Genomic DNA, 19,176 nt, shown 5'->3' on the forward strand with positions numbered 1-19,176 from the left:
CAATTTAATTTGTAACTTTTTACAAAAAACAATTCTTGTAAACATTTTTTTCTATGTAATATATTACTCATTGTACAACCTATTATTACAAACAAATGTCTCAAATCTATGTAAATGACACGTTCTACACCAAGCGATTTATCGCTAATGGGTCGACAGAACACGAATGAAATAAATAAATAAATAAAATAAATATGAAGAAAAATTATATGACAGTAATTGATTGAAGAGAAGTTTGTGCAGCAAACTGATGTCCAGAACAGTTGGTAAGACTGATAGTAGAGCACTGTATTAAAGTTTATGTGCACTTGAAGCAGAGGAAGAGTATGAGGGAAAGAATTGTTTGCACCTTTTTGTGCATGCAGTTTCTACCTTAAGCTTAAGAGTCACATTCTAGTGAAAGTGATATGTTCCTCCCTGAAAGCTGTTAGAATTTTGTTAATAAATCTTTACAAGGTGATATAGGCCATACTTTGAATCTTTTCTATTTCAGCTGTTTCAATATTTCTGTGGCACATTATTTTAAGTCAGGAAACCTATTACCATTCTACATCTATATCTGTATATACACCCAACAAATTATCTCTCAGTATTTGGCAGTCTATCCCATGTACTATAATAGCTTTCCCCCTTTTGTTCTTGGAATTTTGCAAGTAAGTCTCTTCATAATGCATAAGATCTCTCTTGTAGCATCTTCCATTAAAGTGGGATGGGCATCTCTGTGAGTCTCTTGCACTTTGTAAATGAACATTTGATAAAATGTGCTGTTCTTCTTCAGAGCCCCTCTATTAGTCATTCATGGCAAGTGCTTTGGAGTGGTGATGAAAACTCAGTAACGAGTTGAATGAGGGATTTGTAAGTTGCCTCCTTTCTAAGCCAATTACACTTCTTCTCAATTCTTGCTGTGAATCTCAGTGTAGCATTTGTTTTACTTACAACTAGTTTAATGTGATTATTCCATTTTACACTACTTGAAACACATACTCCAAGATCTTTAAAGATTTAGATGTTTATAATGGGTCCACCAGCCACATAATGAAATAATAATTGATCCTTCTGGCCATTTACGTATACTACATAACATTTGTTTCTTTTGAGGGTAAACTCATGTCTCCAAGTCTGATCCTCTCCAGATCATCCTGTGTTTTGCTACAATTTCCTCAGACTATGATTTCTATGCAAAAGCACCCTCTGTGACCAGTCTTATGTAGCTTCTGATATTACCCACAATATTATTTATATATGGGGTGAATCAGATGCCTACTGACAAACTTTAAGAGGCTGTTCAGATACACCTTCCGGCTATTTTATATAAACGACCCATAGCCCCTGGTGGCTCATTACAAAGTAATACTGTAATTATGATTTATTCAGTTTGTCACCACAATCACCCTCATTTCTATGAAAATACCTTCACAATAGTGAAAAAGGCTGTAACACAAAATAACCAAAATGTACAACACACGGCACATAGTAATGCAACAACCCTCAGACAAAACACGTACACTTTTATTACAGTGTGTTCAGTCTGTTTTTTCAGTGTACAGCACAACATGTAAGAAATGCGGAACTATTTCCTTACAGGTATTGTTCAAACTTTGAGCACCATACCCATAGCAGAGTCTACAGTGATGCACCATCGACAGTCTTACAAGCTCATTAATTCCAGTAGTTTCATATACTACTTCCACAGCTGCGATAATTCCAGTACTCAGGTCCATGTGAGTATCAATCAGAGTCTCAAAAACTAGAGGCTCTTCACATGGCCCCAGAAGAAGAAGTCCACTTGTGTCATGTCTGGTGAGTGGGCTGGCTATGGAACAGGACCATCATGACCAATCCATTGCTAACCAAATAAAATTCAATTACTCTGCAATAAAGAACAGGAGACCATCATTCCCTTATACCCAAATACTCAGAAAGTATCACTGAAGAACCTCTGAAGGTTTGTTAGTTGAATACTGATTTATGCTGGATCTTGGAAGCAGTAATGGTCCTATTATGTCTTAGATTACACCCAATGCTGCTTTCTGTCTGCCACATTCTCCCCATTAAGAATGACATCCTGAGCTCTAATCGCAAGGAAGTCTGCAATCCAATGAAAAAGTTTGTCCGATATTCAATAAACTCATACTTCATTCATTATTGACAATATAAGACTGTATTAAGTGTCTTATGTAAGTCAGTGTACACAACATTAACCTGTGCCCCATGATATATTGCTTTCTGGATATCATGGGTAAGTAGAGAGAGCTGAGTTTCATGAGATCAGTTTTTCGAGAATCCATGTTGATTCAGCCAGCAAAAGACTTCGCCAAAAATGCCATAGTATCTGAGTGTAAGATGCATTCCATATTTCTATAGCACACATGAGTCTGTAGACCAACAGTTAAGCTCATCTATCTGATTACTTTCCTTGATAGTATGAATAACCAGCACCTTTTCCAGTCATTGCTCCAGCAACCTATGATAAACAGCTACAGGAAGAGAAGCAAATTCTGTTTTATAGTCTATAAAGAATTGTTTAAGAGTCCTATCAGATCCAGTCACATATAATTTGTTGAGTGATTTTAGTTAATTTTCTATTCTTTTATCACTGATCCTGATATCAGTAACTGTGGCACTCATACAGTCATTACCAACAGAAGCATTTAGTAAGGATAATACATGTATGAGCTGTCCACTCTAGAACCTCTTATAGACATCTCTTTAAATAGTTAGACAGACTGATAGCAGCTGCTTGGTTCATTTACTCCCTTATGGAGGTTGTTGGCAACAATCAATCATAGTTTGAAAACTATAGTAACATTCATACGTATAATTCTAGAATTAGAAATGATTTACACTAACCATCATCCAGCCTTACTGTGGTGCAGAAAGTAGTGAGTTAGTTGGGCAGAAACTCCCATCTATACAGCGGCACATCAAAGCACAGTGTTTTGTTTGTGAGTTGTAGTGAGCTTCTAATAACTAGAAGAAACTTATTTTTATATATTGTGTGCATTTTAGTCTAAATTCTTACATTTCTTGCATGTCTGTGTATATCTAATAACCACAGTTCAGTGTTTTAACAACTGTGTAGTGTATATTTCTACTGTTTCTACTGCAACAGCTGTTTGATTCTGAGTGAATAGCCAGTTATGGTATAGAACTCATTAGTTTGATAGCTGCTCTCATCTCTGCAGCAGCAGTGTGTTTGCACTCACAGTTTCACACTTCAGTATCTGTCTAGTCTATAGATCTGCCATCTTCAGTATGGATAGAGACTAGATTGCTGTGTTTAGATGTGAACTGAGTTGGTGACAGTTTGCTCACAGCTCCAGGTAGTGCTGGCTTCAGTCATGCATCTTGAGGCTATTTCCAGTGGGCATTACTGTGGGGGGTCACACATGGGGATGCAGGGTACATCCACCACATCCCTTATAATTCGCTACTGTTACCACCAAGGTTACTGCCTGTATTGAGGATGAACCTCCATCTGTGGGTGAGTAGGAGTTTGTTTCAAACTGTAGCAGCCAGCAAAAGGCCTCCCCAGTTTGCCTGAAAAGCAGGTTTCAGGTGCTATCTGCAGCTGACAAAGATCCTGATTCAGATGCAGTTGCTTGCCCTGCTCAAGAGGAAGCCTCTCAGTTCACAAGATCTGGACATTCACAGAGGGTGGGATTACTGGTAGTTGGGAGTTCCACTGTTAGGTATATAACATGGTCCCTTAGCGATAAGGCTGCCAAAGAGGTGAAGAAATCCAGTGTGCACTATGTGTGCGTACTGGGAGGAGTCATTCCAAATGTGGATAAAGAGCACAGGGTGCAGTAAACTGCAGGTGATGGCCCATGTCAGTACTAATGATGAGTGTTGCTTTGTATCAGAAGAGATTTGTCTCATTTTTGGCAGCTAGCTAAAGTGGTAAAAAGTGCCAGTATTTCTTGCAAGATATAGGCATTGTCGACAGGATCAATTGTGGACCTATGGTACAGAGCTGAATGGAGGATCTGAATCAGAGGCTCAGACAGTTCTGTACTGTGTAGGTTACAAATTTACCAACTTGTGCCATTGAGTGGTGAGGTTTTGGGTTCCACATCAGAGGTCAGGGGTCTGCTACATACAGGAGACATCTACACAAGTAGTAGGGGCTGTGCAGAATGAACTGGGCAGTATTTAGGTTAGAGGGCCTTAGCAAAGTGCATAAATGACTTCAGTGTCAAAGTGTGCAGGAGAAACACAGAATGCTGATAAACATAGCTAAAATCAGTAGTGTAACTGTAGACTGTTGCAGTTGTGTTGGGAAAGAACCAGAGCTGGAAACAATAACAGCTCAGATTGTTATAGGTACCAAAAGCTGATGAAGCCAGGGATAAGTCCATCCAAAATTTTTACAGAGGACCTATTGGTGTTCAGAATGGTTAGATTAAATGCAGTTCATGGTGGTGTGTTTGGTGCTGTTAGAAATAGTTTATCTTTTACTGAAATTGAAGCTGATTCTTCCTGAGAGTTAGTATGGGTAGAGTTTATAAATTAATAATTGGTTCCCCTTGCCAGAAACCCCCTGCACCCCTCACATCCCTCCCCCTGCCCCTCCTACTCAACGATTAAGCTGCTGAACAGTTCAAAGGAAAGTTGAGTATCATATCAAATAGATTTCCCACTCATACAATTATAGTTGGTGGTGACTTCATTTTACCCTTGATATGTTGCCAAAAATACGTGTTGAAACCTAGTGATGGGTAAAAACATTGTCAGGCGTTGTACTAAATACTTTCTGCAAAAATTATTTCAAGCAATCAGTTCAAGAGCCCACTCAGAGTGTAAATGGTTGCAAAAACATACTTAACCTCTTAACAACAAATAATCCTCAGTAAATAGGTAGCATCATGATGCTTATAGGAATTAGTAATCACAAGTTCACTGTAGCAAGACTGGCCACTGCAACATGAAAATTTACCAGAAAGTAGCTGCAAAAAAGAAAATGCATGACAAATTTAAAAGAATACAAAATCTCCAAGGATGGTGATGTTTTACTGATGCTTTAAACTTAGCATGGCCTTCAGTGCAAGATGCTTTTAATAGCTTCCACAATACAAAGAGAATCAGGTCATATGAAAAGTGTACCAGCAGCAAGACCCAATCAATACCTTCACTGTGCTGTATAAATACTAATGTTACCAACAACAGTGTCACTGAAGTGGAGTTACTAAATTTTTTTCCCAAAATTCCTTCACCAAAGAAGATGAAGTAAACATACAGAATTCAAATCCAGAACTGGTGTCAGCATGAGTAAGTTTGAAGTAAATATCCTCCGTATAGCAAAGCAGTCTAAATCACTTAATAAAAGTAAGTCCTCCAGTTCAGGTAGTATATCAATTAGTTTCCTTCCAGAGTATAGTGATATATTAGCTCTATACATAACAATCAAACACTACTGCTACAGATGATTGCATATCTATTCTAAAGTTTGGAAAGTTGCACAGGTCACAAAAATACTTGCACTCAAGAAAGTATATTTAGATTATTTTTGTGTCTTAAAGAATATCATGTTATTTAATGACAGCAGATGCTAAATTATCCTGACATTGTCATCTTAAGTCTCACTTGCAAAGACCAAAAATCTTATGCTACACAGTATAGCAGTGTTGCAGCAGCTTGGAAGTGTAAATTCATATGCAGATAACTGTTTTGTTTGTGGAAGTTGTGTCATGTTGATCGGAATTAGCTACAGTCACATGAGCTCCATGAATTCTGATAAACACACTTCTAACTTCACACTATAGATGTAATAAATGTACACCTACCAAACTGAATGACACTGAACCATAAATATATATTACCTGACTGTACTACCTGAAGCTAAGTTTTTAGCCTTAAACATTGTGAACCTGTACAGCACTATGCCTGTAGATGAAACATTGGAGGTAATAAGAAAGTGCCTATTGAAAAACAAGACTATGAGCAGACCAGAAATAATAAATCTTATAGATGTACTTACTTTAGAACTCTCACACAATTACTTCTCTTTCAAAAACAAAATTTACAAGCAAGATGTAGGGCTAACAATGGGAAGGCCTCTTAGTGGCCTAATAGTAAAAAAAGCTATCAAGGATATAGAGAATAAAATATTGACACTTAAAGATAGTGCTACAAGCAAAGTTAAATTCTGTGACAGGTATGTGGATGACACTGTTATTCTGTATGATGGCACAGATGATGATGTGACGAACATCTTAATAAATTCAGTAGCCTCCATAAAAATATTCAATTCATCCTTGAGCATAAAGAGAACACCACTATACCTTTTCTTGACATTAAACTACGAAAACGGAACCAAAATCTGTCTTTCAGTGTTTACTGGAAACCTACTGGTACACATACCACTATACAAAATTTCTCTACACATCTCACCTCCCATAAAGCTGCAAATGCTACACAGAGCTCACAAATTTCTGGTTCAACATACAGCACTCCAGCAAGAAATAAAAACCGTAAAATGTATCACATTAAACAATAGATTTGATCCTTCACTCATTAATACAATGTCATGACGGATAAAATATAAATTGAACAAACAAAATCAAACTACACTCACAACTGACTGTACCCCAACAGTTAAATATGTAAAAATGCCTTATCTTGATATAACATCTGACAAATTAGCAAAGCTATTAAAAAAACACAGATGTAAAAATCATCTTCAGCACCACCAACAACCTAAGTAGGTAGCTTAAACACAATATAAAACCACCAGATACAGATTTTGATGCATTTGGCATTTACAAAATTACCTCCAGGCAGTGTAACAAATATTATATAGGCCAAACATGCAAAAATTTCAGAATTCAGTTAAAAGACTACATAGAATCCTAAACATTAGATAAATGTAATAAATCAACAGTAGCAATACACATTGAAGACACAGGCCACCCTATGATAGGTGAAGACAACCTTGAAATTTTTCAAAAAATTAGAAAAAGTAAAAGAATGGGTATCGTGGAAGAAATAGAAATTTTCATTCATAATACAAAATATGGAGATAACATTCTTATGAGATAACTAAACTCAAAAACGCAAAATAGTTCAGTAGTCTTCAGCCAATTCTAATGCAGCTGAATTAATTTGTGTCTGTATGAAAGAAATGATTACCAGTCTGCCAGTATTGGGAATATTACTAAAATCCTATAGTCAATACTCATCCACATGCTGTAAGACCGCCATTTTGTATTAAATATATAGTGCAGAAAAATTTGCATAGTGAATTACATCAAAAATCAGTGTCAAAATAAATAGTGCAATAGTGTTGTGTTACACAATAGCTCTGCTAGAGTACCAAAGATGTAAATGAAGCTTTGGGATGCCAAAATGGCCAACCACTGCCCCCCCCCCCCCCCAAACACCACAGCAGCAAATAGTAAACAAAACATTCTGTCTAAATTTGGTTTAAGGTAATTTATTTTTAAGTAACAGTTTCCTATGTATATAAATGCCCAAAGGTGAACAGAACATGCTCAAAACCCACAGCAACTGCACTGCAGGTAAGGGTAAGTAAGTTTAACAGGCTGAAGATGTGTGGATGAGTTTCAAAGCTGCAGTACCAACAAGTAGGTTCACATTGCAACTGAGTCCTGCACCCCAGTTTGGCTTCTACATCCTAAGACACACAATTTGTCCTATAGTATGTTGTTGGTTAGGGTTTGGCCAGTTATTTTCTCTCGATGTAAACTGATATATTTTGCTCTGATTAGTACCAAAAAGGCTAAATCCAATTAATTTCTAAGATGAGGAGAATTAACAAAGTTTCAGCTTCCTTGGCTTTACATAGCTGTTGATGGAACCTGCATGTGATACTTGAGGTAATTCCTTGCTGTAGTTCCTTGCTGGAAGTAATGATCATGTAAAGTTTGTGTTTATTGACTAGTATGAGCTGGAACAGGGGCTTTCACATTTGTGATTCTACTCATTAGTTGAGAAAAGACACTTTTGATTATGACAGTACTGTGCTGAAACAAGAAAAGTATGTAAGATGTGGGGTCTACAATGCAGAGAGAATAAGGAAGCTGGTGAATCATTTCTGCTGAACAGTGAAGTAGTGTGACCATGATCTTCAGCATGAATTCTGGGCATCAGTTTATTCCACCATTTCCTACAGTTCTGTGGCAGCATGTGGTGCTTCCAAAGAAAATGTAGGAGAGTCCTAACAAAATGAGTGAAGGAAGTCTGACTAGTTCTTAAAAGAGATGCAGCACCTTATAAAATTTGCATATCACTCTTCTAAACACCTTGTTCTATTAACAATCTTTGATGAGATGAAGGCCTGGCGGCTATCACCTGTGCTCAAAGTCACCACATTAAAATGATTAGCAATCTACTAAATATAACCTGAGTGCTTCATCCTCACCAGTTACAGATGCTTATTTATAAGGTAGCAGTTCTTTCTTGTAAGGGGTGCTTTTAGAAGAGTTTCACAAGACACCTTTTAAGGGCTTTTGGTGAACAGGAGATCAGTCCCTTAATCTAAATGTTTTCATAGATCTGAATTTTGTCATGCCAGTGATGACAAATTTTGCAATAGACTTCAATGTAGAAGACTCTTACATTCTTCTATGAAGAAATAAAACTAGATTGTCCGAATTCAAGGCAGCAGTTGAATTTCCTTTGTCAGGCCCTTTGAGAGACAGAATAGGCCCTAAGTTTGGTTCACTATGCTCTTTGACTAGACTACAAAGAATACTACATATCTCTGTCAGAGTTTTTGATAGGCCTGTAAGTGTGATTTGAAACAACTGTTTTGACAAAAGAAACTCAGTTATGTTACACAACATATCATTTGGCTGTATAATAAAAGGCACACAGCAAATAACTCACACATCAGAAAAGTATGTAAAATGTGGGACCTGCAATATGTTCCATAGTGTAGTTTAGCAGTGTATAATATCTCATTTATTGTAACACACACTGCTAAACAGTTTATAAATAAATATACTGTGAAAAATTCATTATGTCAGAATGTGGTACACATGGTACAACATTTAGTGTTCTGTGAAGCCAAACAATACTTCATGAAGGGCTGTGTTTATCCATTGTTGAGATTGTGAAAAGTCTGCAATGGAGAATTTGATTACCATCCCACGAACATGAGGATATTCCACATAATTCCACATAATCTGACTAAGAAGATGATAATGCAGCTAGCCCAGTAACAACAAAAATGACTCACAAAAAAGGAAAACCATGCTCCATAGTCAAGTGCCTTGAGTACCCTTTCTCATTACTTTCTAACATAAATTGAAACTTCTGTAAATTAAATTCACCTTTCCTTCAGTCACATATTTTTAAAAAAAATGTTTAATAAATGTGTCAGATGACCTTGTTGTATCATGTTCAGGCCCCTTTCAGTAGTTGGTGTCCCAGGGATGGAATGACCCCTCTTCCTCCCCCAGCCCAGTGTCACCTTTGTCAGACCAGCCTGTATTGACAACTATACTCCAGGCAAATTGTTCACATCTTGGTACTTGAAGCCATGCTATTCTTAATGCCCCTTGTCTGACCATCTATGTATTAAAGGAAACTGAGAGCCCAGTTCCTGATACAAGAAGAAAGGAAAAGAAATGTAGTTAATGCCAAAACTATGAAAAAAAGTGAAATACTTATTTCCAAGTCATACAAGAAATAGGAGATGAACAGCTTAAAAAACATCCAGGAACACACTGCCAAGAAAACTTGTAAAATATTGATTGAAAAATGTATGAATACATTGACATCAAGAAAAAAGTGAAAATAACTTGCTTTTTGTGTGAAGAAAACTATTAGAAAAACTTGAACCAGTGTTCATGACGCTAAATTTGGACATGAAACATTTGCAAGAATTTCAGTGACAACTCTCGCCTATGAATGGGTTTATTGCCTATGTTGATGAGCTGACCAATACTGTCCACCAGTTTCCATGAGAAGGCTATCATTTTTTTTTTTTCTCTCTTGAGGTTTTGTTCAGTTTTTGATTGCCTAAGCTTTCTAGCTTTCTGCTAACCAATAAATCTGAGTCCATTCATTTTCTCTTTTCTCTAGATATACCAAGGGAATGATTCCTAGAGCAGAATGCAATCAAACTTTCTAAAAGTCAAGGTCTATTGAACCTATGTAATTAGCTTTGTCCATTCTCTATCTTCACTGGGAGTATTTTTCTGTTCACAGACCATTTAATGAACTTTTGTTGGCAACAGAGGCAATTCAACTTTAGATTCACACTGAGCATGACAAGGATTTCATTGGACTCAAGTTCTACATTTAGTTTTAGTAACTTAGCTGTTATTTTAAATGTAGTTAACTCTATTCTAAAATGTTACAAAACTTTTTAGTGCAGATGTGTGGTAATAATTGATTCTACATTAAGGCAAACTTCTCTTCAGTCTGTTATCTGTAATGAGCATGTGTGATCCCATCATATTTTTTGCATGTTGGCAGTTCTTAAGATTCATTTCATGATGAACTCTGATGAAAATAATATGGAATCAATAAAATGAATGTTGCATTTACTGAGAAGGAATTAAGAATTATTTGTTGTATCTCAGTAATGAGCCCATAATTTCACTAGCTCTTTTCAGTAAATATCTTTAATATTCTGTGTTGCATATGTCATCACAAAGTTTCATATAATAACTGATGAATGTGTTATTGCTGATAAAATAGCAATGGTAATTACAATGGAGTAATGATGTAACATTTTTTGATTATACTATACTGAATGTGATTGATCATTAATGTGAGTGATCATTAATATCGAATTTAATTTGCAGTTGTCCATATTACCTTTATGTAGTATCGAATAAAGCCAGGTTTGCTTTCAAACGAACATGGAAGAGAACTTTCTGGAAGCTGGAATCTGAAGGGGAACTGGTGTACTCCCCTTGGCAATATTGGGACATTTCCTTCTGGTTTATCTGAAGAAAAAAGAAGAGTGTTTGAAATGTTATTAGCATAGTTGTACTGTTACTAAAATATATTTGTTAATATTAGTTTGTCTGTTGCTGAGACTGTTGAGGCTTACACATACTTAATACTAGTTCAGAAGATCTTCAGAAGTTAAGCTTCACATATATCCATTATGCCTTTCATAGCTGCAAACTCCTATCTTAAAGTAACTTGTAATATTTTTAGTGGTTTGTGGATAGCACCTTTGACTACTAATTCAAAGGTCCTGGGGCCTGTGTTTGATCATAGTCACTACTTTGTTTTGAATAAAACTCATCAGCTATGGTGGTGGAAGACTTCTGATTTCGGGAATCACATTTTTTCTGCCAACAGCCTTGTCCAAAAAGTATGGCAGAGACGGTAGAGGTTTAGTGCATCATCTTGTCATTGTGGTGGGAAACTCTTCCTAAAAGAGGGAGAATCAGTGATGATCAACAGCATTAGGATGCCCTAAGCAATTGAGGAAACTGCTGGACTAAGCACACAGAAAGTGTATTCACAGTAAAAGTGATCTGTAATTGAGAAACACATGAAATATAGTGAGAAAGCATCATTACCATCTCCCCATTGGCCAAGGACACTGCATTAGTCTGTCATTCAGCTATCTTGGAAACAGCTGCTAGTGAGGAGGTGAACATGAGGAAAAGAATGAAAAGCCTTGGAAACTGCATTTTTCTATGAGTCATAGCATGGATTGTTACAAGTTTGAATGTGGTAGAGAAGCTAGAATGACTGAAAAGTGAAATGCAAACATGGAAACAAGGTGTAGTGGGAGCCACTGAAGGAAATGAAGACAGATGTATGATCTGTTCACAAAGAGATGAATGATGGCTCCCTAGTTCTAGCATGGCAGAGGTCGGTGGACATCAGTTGACTTCGGCAGTTCATGTTTTTTGTCCTGCAACTGCTAATGTCAGCAGTTTCATACAGAACTTTCTATATGTAGTCATTGTGAAATGATTGTTGTGTTGTGTTGTGCTGTGTTGTGTCACAAATTAATATCTCCTGATAAGTGAAAAGAGGTTCTTTGCACATAATGGGCAGCACCAGATAATCTTTTCACTCCTCAGAGAAGGGTATGGTTTATCAATTGGAGCTGGAAAAATAATTAATAATGTCACTGAATGTTGCAAGCAGGAAAGCAAAAACAAAGAAGATCTCTACCCTTTCTCTGAGCCAGTGGGATGAACAGTGATGTGCACAGAAGCAAGCTTCAGATCTGTGAGAAGAATTCAAAGTTTTTGCAAATATAATTTTGGGAAATGATCAGAAACTCCTGCCAAAATGAGGTAAACTTCATTTCAAATTTTTAAGTTCCATAGTGCTTTGAAACAGTCTTCCCCTATGTCTTAGTTACTTTAAAGTAGTCATTTTGTTTGAGCACTGTTATTCATTGTTGGAACTCCTGGAACTGTTTCACTTACAAGGAGAAGTCTCCAGGGGTGGGATCAGCTTTTTTGTAAAATTGTTTTCTTCAGAAGTTCATGGACCTATTGAGGAATTTTTTACATCATAATTAAAAAGAATTATCAAGTGTAAAGCATGAACAAAGTCCCAGGATGAAAATATAATAAATAAAAATTACTTACACATAAAATCAAGTACTGATGGTGCCAAATTTCAGAGCAAAGAAGCACATGTCAAGTGATGTGGTATGAGTGACTATCAATAAAACCAAATAAAATCCATAAAAAGACATTCCAACTGGAGATGGACTAAGTGTAAAAGTCTTCATATTAAACTGCACATGGGATTAAAAGTCTGTGAAATGGGCTGTTTGTGGCTCATGGCATGTATGATGCAAAAAATTTCCTCAATAGGTCAATGTATGTGTGAAGAAGTCAATCCTACAATTGTTGAAACCATATCAAGGGCTGTTAATAAATCTTTATATTCGCAACTCATTGGCTGATTTTTTCAAATCATTCATTTATATTCACTGTTGCTGAACAGCAGCTATGTTCAAAATTTTAATGAACTTTTACTTATTGAATATATACAATATAGTAGGAAGAACACTTGGTTAAATTTGTAGGTAATTTGGAAGTTGACAGGAGGAAAAATGTAGTGCACAGAGCTGACCCATCTAGTAGCAACTATGGCTCTTATCTAGACTGAGTTGAACTGAACTCAGATCACAGATATGGATTCTTCATATCATGCTGCTTTAACTTTATTCCATAATTTATCAATCACACTGGCTGGTAAGTGATGGCATGCCAATCCCTGTCCAACTCTTGACCAGATGTTTTAAGTGGATAAGAGAAGATGCTAGGCAGAGGAACAGTTGAACACATCTGTATTGAGGTAGGTGAGGACAGCACCGACCACATGCAGTCTTGGGTTATCTTTTTGAAAGTTAATGTCAAAGAGACCTAGTAGATAGGGCATGACCACCAGCCTTAATATGTGAGCAGTGTAATGCCTACTGTTCAGATTAAAGGCTGTGCAAACCTAAGGTGATAGTCTTGTGTATGCGATGGTATTCCATATGACCTCATCAGTTGCTCAGTCTGTGTGAAGATAACAAATGTAATCTGACAATGTTGGTTCTCCTCAGAGCCACCACACATTGATATATCAGTTGTTATACTTCACACAGAACTGGGACTTCTCTGAAAATATGGCATAGTGCCACTTCTGTGTCCACTCTTGTCACTGGTGCACCAGTGTTCACTCATCTCCTTCTGATGTTGTGAAAATGGAAGCAGCAACAATGGTTACCATGCCAACAGTTTGTGGTGCTCCAAATGTTGTTACAGTGTCCATGTGGACTGTTATCTTATTGCTAACAAGGCCATTTACTGAGTCAAGATACAGGGGGTGGACAAAAATACTTAAAAATCAAAACAGGAACACATTAAAATGCCTAACACAGTGTAGGAAAACCAATGGCATTCAAAATAACTTCCACTGATCTTGGAATGGATAAATACAGGTCTTATATTGTTTTCAGAGGAATATTAAATCATTCTCCCTGCAAAATGGTGGCAAGTTCAGGTAACAAGGGTGGAGGTGGATAGCAATCACATGTCACTCTCTCCAAAGTAGACAACAAAGCCTCAACAATATTGACAGCTGGTGACTACAGCAGCCAGAAGAGGGGCTCACAAAACTAGCCCTGGACAATGTGGGTCATGTGAACAAGGACCCTGTCATTTTGGAACACAGCATCAGCATTGTGGCAACAAAAATTGTCACAAAATCCTTGGCAGTAATGCAGCCCTGCAGAGTAACCATGGTACCCATGGAATACCACAATATAGTTGCCAAAATCACCACCAGTCCCCTGCCATGTTTCACTTTTGGGATGTAAACTTGGCCAGAACTTGAATACAGTGTGAGACAAGACTCTTCCAACCAAAAGATTTTCTTCCATTGCTCCATAGCCCTGGTTTTATGGCTTTGGCACCACAATTTCCTGTTATGGGCATTTGCATCCCTGATGTGTTGTTTTGGAATTCCAGCTCGCCCTGAAATTCCCAGCTTAAGGTGCTTCTTTTGTGTTCCTTTCACACTGAAGGGATTGCAAGTGTGACATTCAATTCTGGAGTGGCTTTTGCAGCTGTTGTCCTCTTATTTTTTGTCACAGTCCTCTTCGATGACCATCTGTCATGATAACTCAGCACATAATTTTGTCTGCATTGCAACTTAGCAGGCCTTTGATACGGAAGCACCCCCAATATGAGCACAAACAATTTTCCCATGTTTCAAATCACTTAGCTCTGACATTCTGCACTCACAACTACTCAGAACACAGTTTTAACAACTGGCACTTGCATCATATTGAGGACAAGGCACAGGTACTGTTTGAAGACAAATGCAACAATCTAACCTTCAGACTTAGCTAGCTAGCATCATGTTCAAGCTTGCATTTCACATTGTGTTTCAATACTTTTGTCCAATCCCTGTAATTAATATGGTTGTATGAACCTGCACAGTCAACCAAACAATAAGTCTGCCCTATCATGCACTAGTAGCAGGGGCCACTGAAGTCCTGCACAGCATTCATTGTGGCTGTCGTAAACCCATCAGTTCCATTTTTGCATGACTGGCATGGGATCTCAGCCAACACATATTGGCAATATCAGAGAACAATAAACTGCAGCTTCAATAATCCTTGATCCTGCCACAGTCAAATCCCAATATTTGCTTAAAGATGACTGTTTCTTACATCAGGCACAACAATCCCCTCACAAAATAATAATGATCCATTGATTTCTAATGAGTGTGACAGTGAAGTCATATGGTCAATATAACAGGTGTAGGTGACACCGTGTTGATTGTTGGATGTTTTTACTGGCCACGCAATTTAGCTGGGACAGTTCTACAGTTATTCAATGAAAGTCTACAGTTACTGGTGAGTAAATACCCAGATCATGCAATACTGGTTGGAGGCAACTTTAACCTGCCATGTACAGACTGGGATGTCTATGGATTCACTGTTGGGGGTACAGACAGACAGTCAAGCAAAATAATTTTGAACCCATTTTCTGAAAATTGTCTTGATCAGCCAGCTTGTCAGCCAACACACAATGGAAATATCATAGACTTTATAGCTACAAACAGGCTGGATGTTATTGACAATGTCAGTATACAAATGGGGATTAGCAATCATGATGTCATTATAGCTACTATGATTATAAAAGTTAATAAATCAGTCAAGAAGGCTAAGAGAGCCTTTCTGCTAGATAGAGTGGATAAGCAGTTATTAACATCTCACTTAGACAGTGAATTGGCATCACTTAGTTCCAGTAAGATGGGTGTAGAGGAATTATGGGCAAAGTTTAAGCAGATTGTAAATCATTGTCTGGAGAGTTATGTGCCTAGTAAGTGGATAAAGGATGGAAATGATCCACCATGGTTTAATAACAAAATCTGGTGGATGTTGAGTAAGCAAAGGCTGTTGCATTTTCAGTTGGAAAGGGAATGCATAAACGATGACAAGCAAAGGCTAGTAGAGATTCATGTGTCTATGTGTAACGTATATGATGACTACCACCGTCACACCTTAGCAAAAGATATGGCAGAGAACCTGAGAAAATTTTGGTCATAAGTAAAATCACTATGCTTCCATTCAGTCCCTTGTTGACCAGTCTGGTGTGGCAGTTGAAGATAGAAAAAAGAAAGCTAAAGTTTTAAATTTCATGTTCAAGAAACCGTTCACAGAGGAGAACTGTACAAACATATCATCATTTGAACATTGGGCAGACTCCTATATGGATGACACAGTAATAAGCATACCTGGCATAAAGAAAGAAATGAAGGATTTGAAAGCAAATGAATCACCAGGTCTGGATGGAATCCCAGTTCGATTTTACAAAGAGTACTCTATGGAATTGGTCCCTTACATAGTTTGCATTTATCAGGAATCTCTCTCCCAGTGCCAAGTCCCAAGTGACTGGAAAAAAGTGCAGGTGACTCCAGTATATAAGAAAGGTTAAAGAATGGACCTGCAAAATTACAGACCAATATCCCTGTGGACTAAGTTTACAGATATGTGAGTGGCTCAAAGACTTTTTAAATGATAGAACCCAGTATGTCGTCCTTGACAGCAAGCATTCATCACAGACAAGTGTATCATCAGGATTCCTCTGGGGAAGTGTGATTGGACCACTGTTGTTCTCTATATACATAAATGATTTTCCTGACAGGGTGGGCAGCAATCTGTGGTAGTTTGTTGATGATGCCATGGTGTACAGTGAGATGTCAAAGTTGAGTGACTGTAGGAAGATACAAGATGACTTAGACAAAATTTCTAGTTGGTCTGATGAATGGCAGCTAGCCCTAAATGAGGAAGAATGTAAGTTAATGTTAATAAGTAGGAAGATCAAACATGTAATGTTTGGATACAGTATTACTGGTGTCCTACTTGACACAGTCAAGTTGTTTAAATATCTAGGCATAACATTGCAAAGCAATATGAGGTGGAACGAGCTTTGTGAGAACTATGATAGGGATGGCAAATGGTCAACTTCAGTTTATTGGGAGAATTTTAGGGAAGAGTGGTTCATGTGTAAAGGAGACTGCATATAGGATGCTGGTGTGACCCGTTCTTCAGTACTGCTCAGGGGTTTGGGATCTGCACCAGGTGAGATTGAAGGAGTACATCAAAACAATTCAGAGGTGGGGTGCTAGATTTGTTACCAGCAAGTTCAAAAAACACCTAAGTGTTATGAATATGCTTTGGGAGCTCATATGGGAATCCCTGGAGGGAAGGAGATGATCTTTTTAAGAAACACAATTGACAAAATTTAGAGAACCAGCATTTTAAGCTGACTGCTGGATGATTCTACTGCTGCCAACACACATTTCAAGTAAGGACCACAAAGATAAGATACGAGAAATTAGGGCTCATACAGAGACTTGCAGACAGTCATTTTTCCCTTGCTCTATTTGTGAGCAGAACAGGAAAGGAAATGACAAGAAGTGGTACAGGGCACCCTCTCCCATGCACCTGATGGTGGCTTGCGGAGTACCTATGTAGATGAATATGTAGAGAGACCCACTGCATTATCTTTCTTTATATACAGAATGAGTATGGCACCATTGCTAACTACTTTGTGTGGTTTCCCAGAAATGGTAGTCATTTACATATTCAAACATGTAGTAGAATTCCTGCCAAGATGACATTTGTTCCACAATGCATTTATGGTGTTACCATTTTAATGGTCAACAATGTAGAAGAAATGATGGTATGGTAGGATATGTGCTAATACATTAGGGAGTAGCTTCCATGATTTTAGAGGGAGTCATAGAGGGCAAAACTTGTGGGGAAAGACATAGCAAATAATTAGGTCATTGGGTGTGAGTGTTTTTCTGAACTGAAGAGATTTTTATAATGGAGGGGATTGCAATGGACACCTCAGAGAAGTCAGAAGATAGATAACTCTTAAATAAATATTGGCTGCACAACTGTAAAAGCACTAGTTCTGGATTAATGGTATGTCAGGAAGTGATACTATAACATAAACTTCTGCAAACTGCAGGCATCATACATGCCAGCTGTCTTACACTAAGATATAAATTAAGGAAGCTGGCAATCAAATCTTTGAAAGCATATAGCCTTGTTATCATGAATGACAGAATGGTCAGGTAGTGAGGCAGATAATTTGCAGAAAGTCAATTTCACATTCATATGGAGACATTAGAAGCCAACCATATCTGTTTAATCGTATTCATTTCTAAATCCACATAGGTCTCATTGTTAGCATTCTATAAAAATCTTAATTAAAGTCTTTGTTGAGAGACACATATACCCCATCTTCTTCTTCTTTTTATTTGTGTTTTATCCATCTAGGCCAGGCCACACTGTATTTAAGTTTGACAAAAGTATTTTTATTTAACTTTGCATCTGGAACCCTTCCCTGATACTACAATCATCATTTCCTCTGAGAGTGTGATCGCATTTCAGCTGTTTGTTTATCATGTATCTGGGATAGAAGGCGACATTATGCTATACGGGCAGGTCAGACACATATACCACATAAAAAAATGTGTTGTAGTTCTGTTACAATAAATGCCCACACAAAAACGGTGAATATTTCAAACAGCAAGTTATGAGTTACTTTGTTTTAGAGCTTACAGAATTTGTATTTTAGATGTGTATCATTACTCTACAGAAATTATATGTATCTCACTCCAGAAGTGTCTCCATTCTGAATGATAATTTGAAAACTATGAGAATGAAAACTTATGTGACATGCTCTTCATGCTGTAAGCTTCTAATACCTTTGCCCCATATAATTGCACGATCATCAAGAAAATACTGATCATCCTTAACTGTGCGTCTGTCACCACTGACAACTACTTTCCACTCAGCATGTGCTTTTCCTCTTAGGACAACACGAACAGCTGAAAAAAAGAAAAATATAGATATTGTGGCATTACAGATTACTCACAACATAGACACAGTCCTCTTTTTGCATTTAAAATATGAAAATACAAAAATAAATTGTTTGCTGTAAGTGACTGTTGAAATGTAATTGAAAAGGGGTAAGTGACAGATACTGAAATATCATTTTGTGAAATAAAAAGAGGAAATATATGTTTTTTGCTTTTAAACAGAAGTTGAATGAGAACATATTCACCTAAGTAATGCAAAGATATATATTATGCAAAAAACTCAAATGGTTTATTGGTTTAATACATTTTCAGAATAATGGAAGTATGTATTTACACAGAAATGATGTTGCAATTTTGAAGAAAAATTGCTTATAGCTT

General features: G+C 37.2%; 1 protein-coding gene across 2 annotated transcripts in view; it reads right to left on the reverse strand.

Annotated features, from left to right (window-relative positions):
* LOC126249760 (arrestin domain-containing protein 2-like) overlaps window positions 1-19,176 on the reverse strand; it is a 240,966-nt gene that overhangs the window by 104,694 nt on the left and 117,096 nt on the right. For both annotated transcript variants that reach the window (XM_049951450.1, XM_049951449.1), the window contains exons 4-5: window positions 18,685-18,807; window positions 10,792-10,922 (exon numbers count right to left, since the gene is read on the reverse strand). In XM_049951450.1, the coding sequence (XP_049807407.1) occupies window positions 10,792-10,922; window positions 18,685-18,807 (254 nt within the window). The remainder of the gene's footprint in view (window positions 1-10,791; window positions 10,923-18,684; window positions 18,808-19,176) is intronic.

The sequence above is a fragment of the Schistocerca nitens genome, chromosome 3 (genome assembly GCF_023898315.1).
Source record: "Schistocerca nitens isolate TAMUIC-IGC-003100 chromosome 3, iqSchNite1.1, whole genome shotgun sequence".
NCBI lineage: Eukaryota > Metazoa > Arthropoda > Insecta > Orthoptera > Acrididae > Schistocerca > Schistocerca nitens.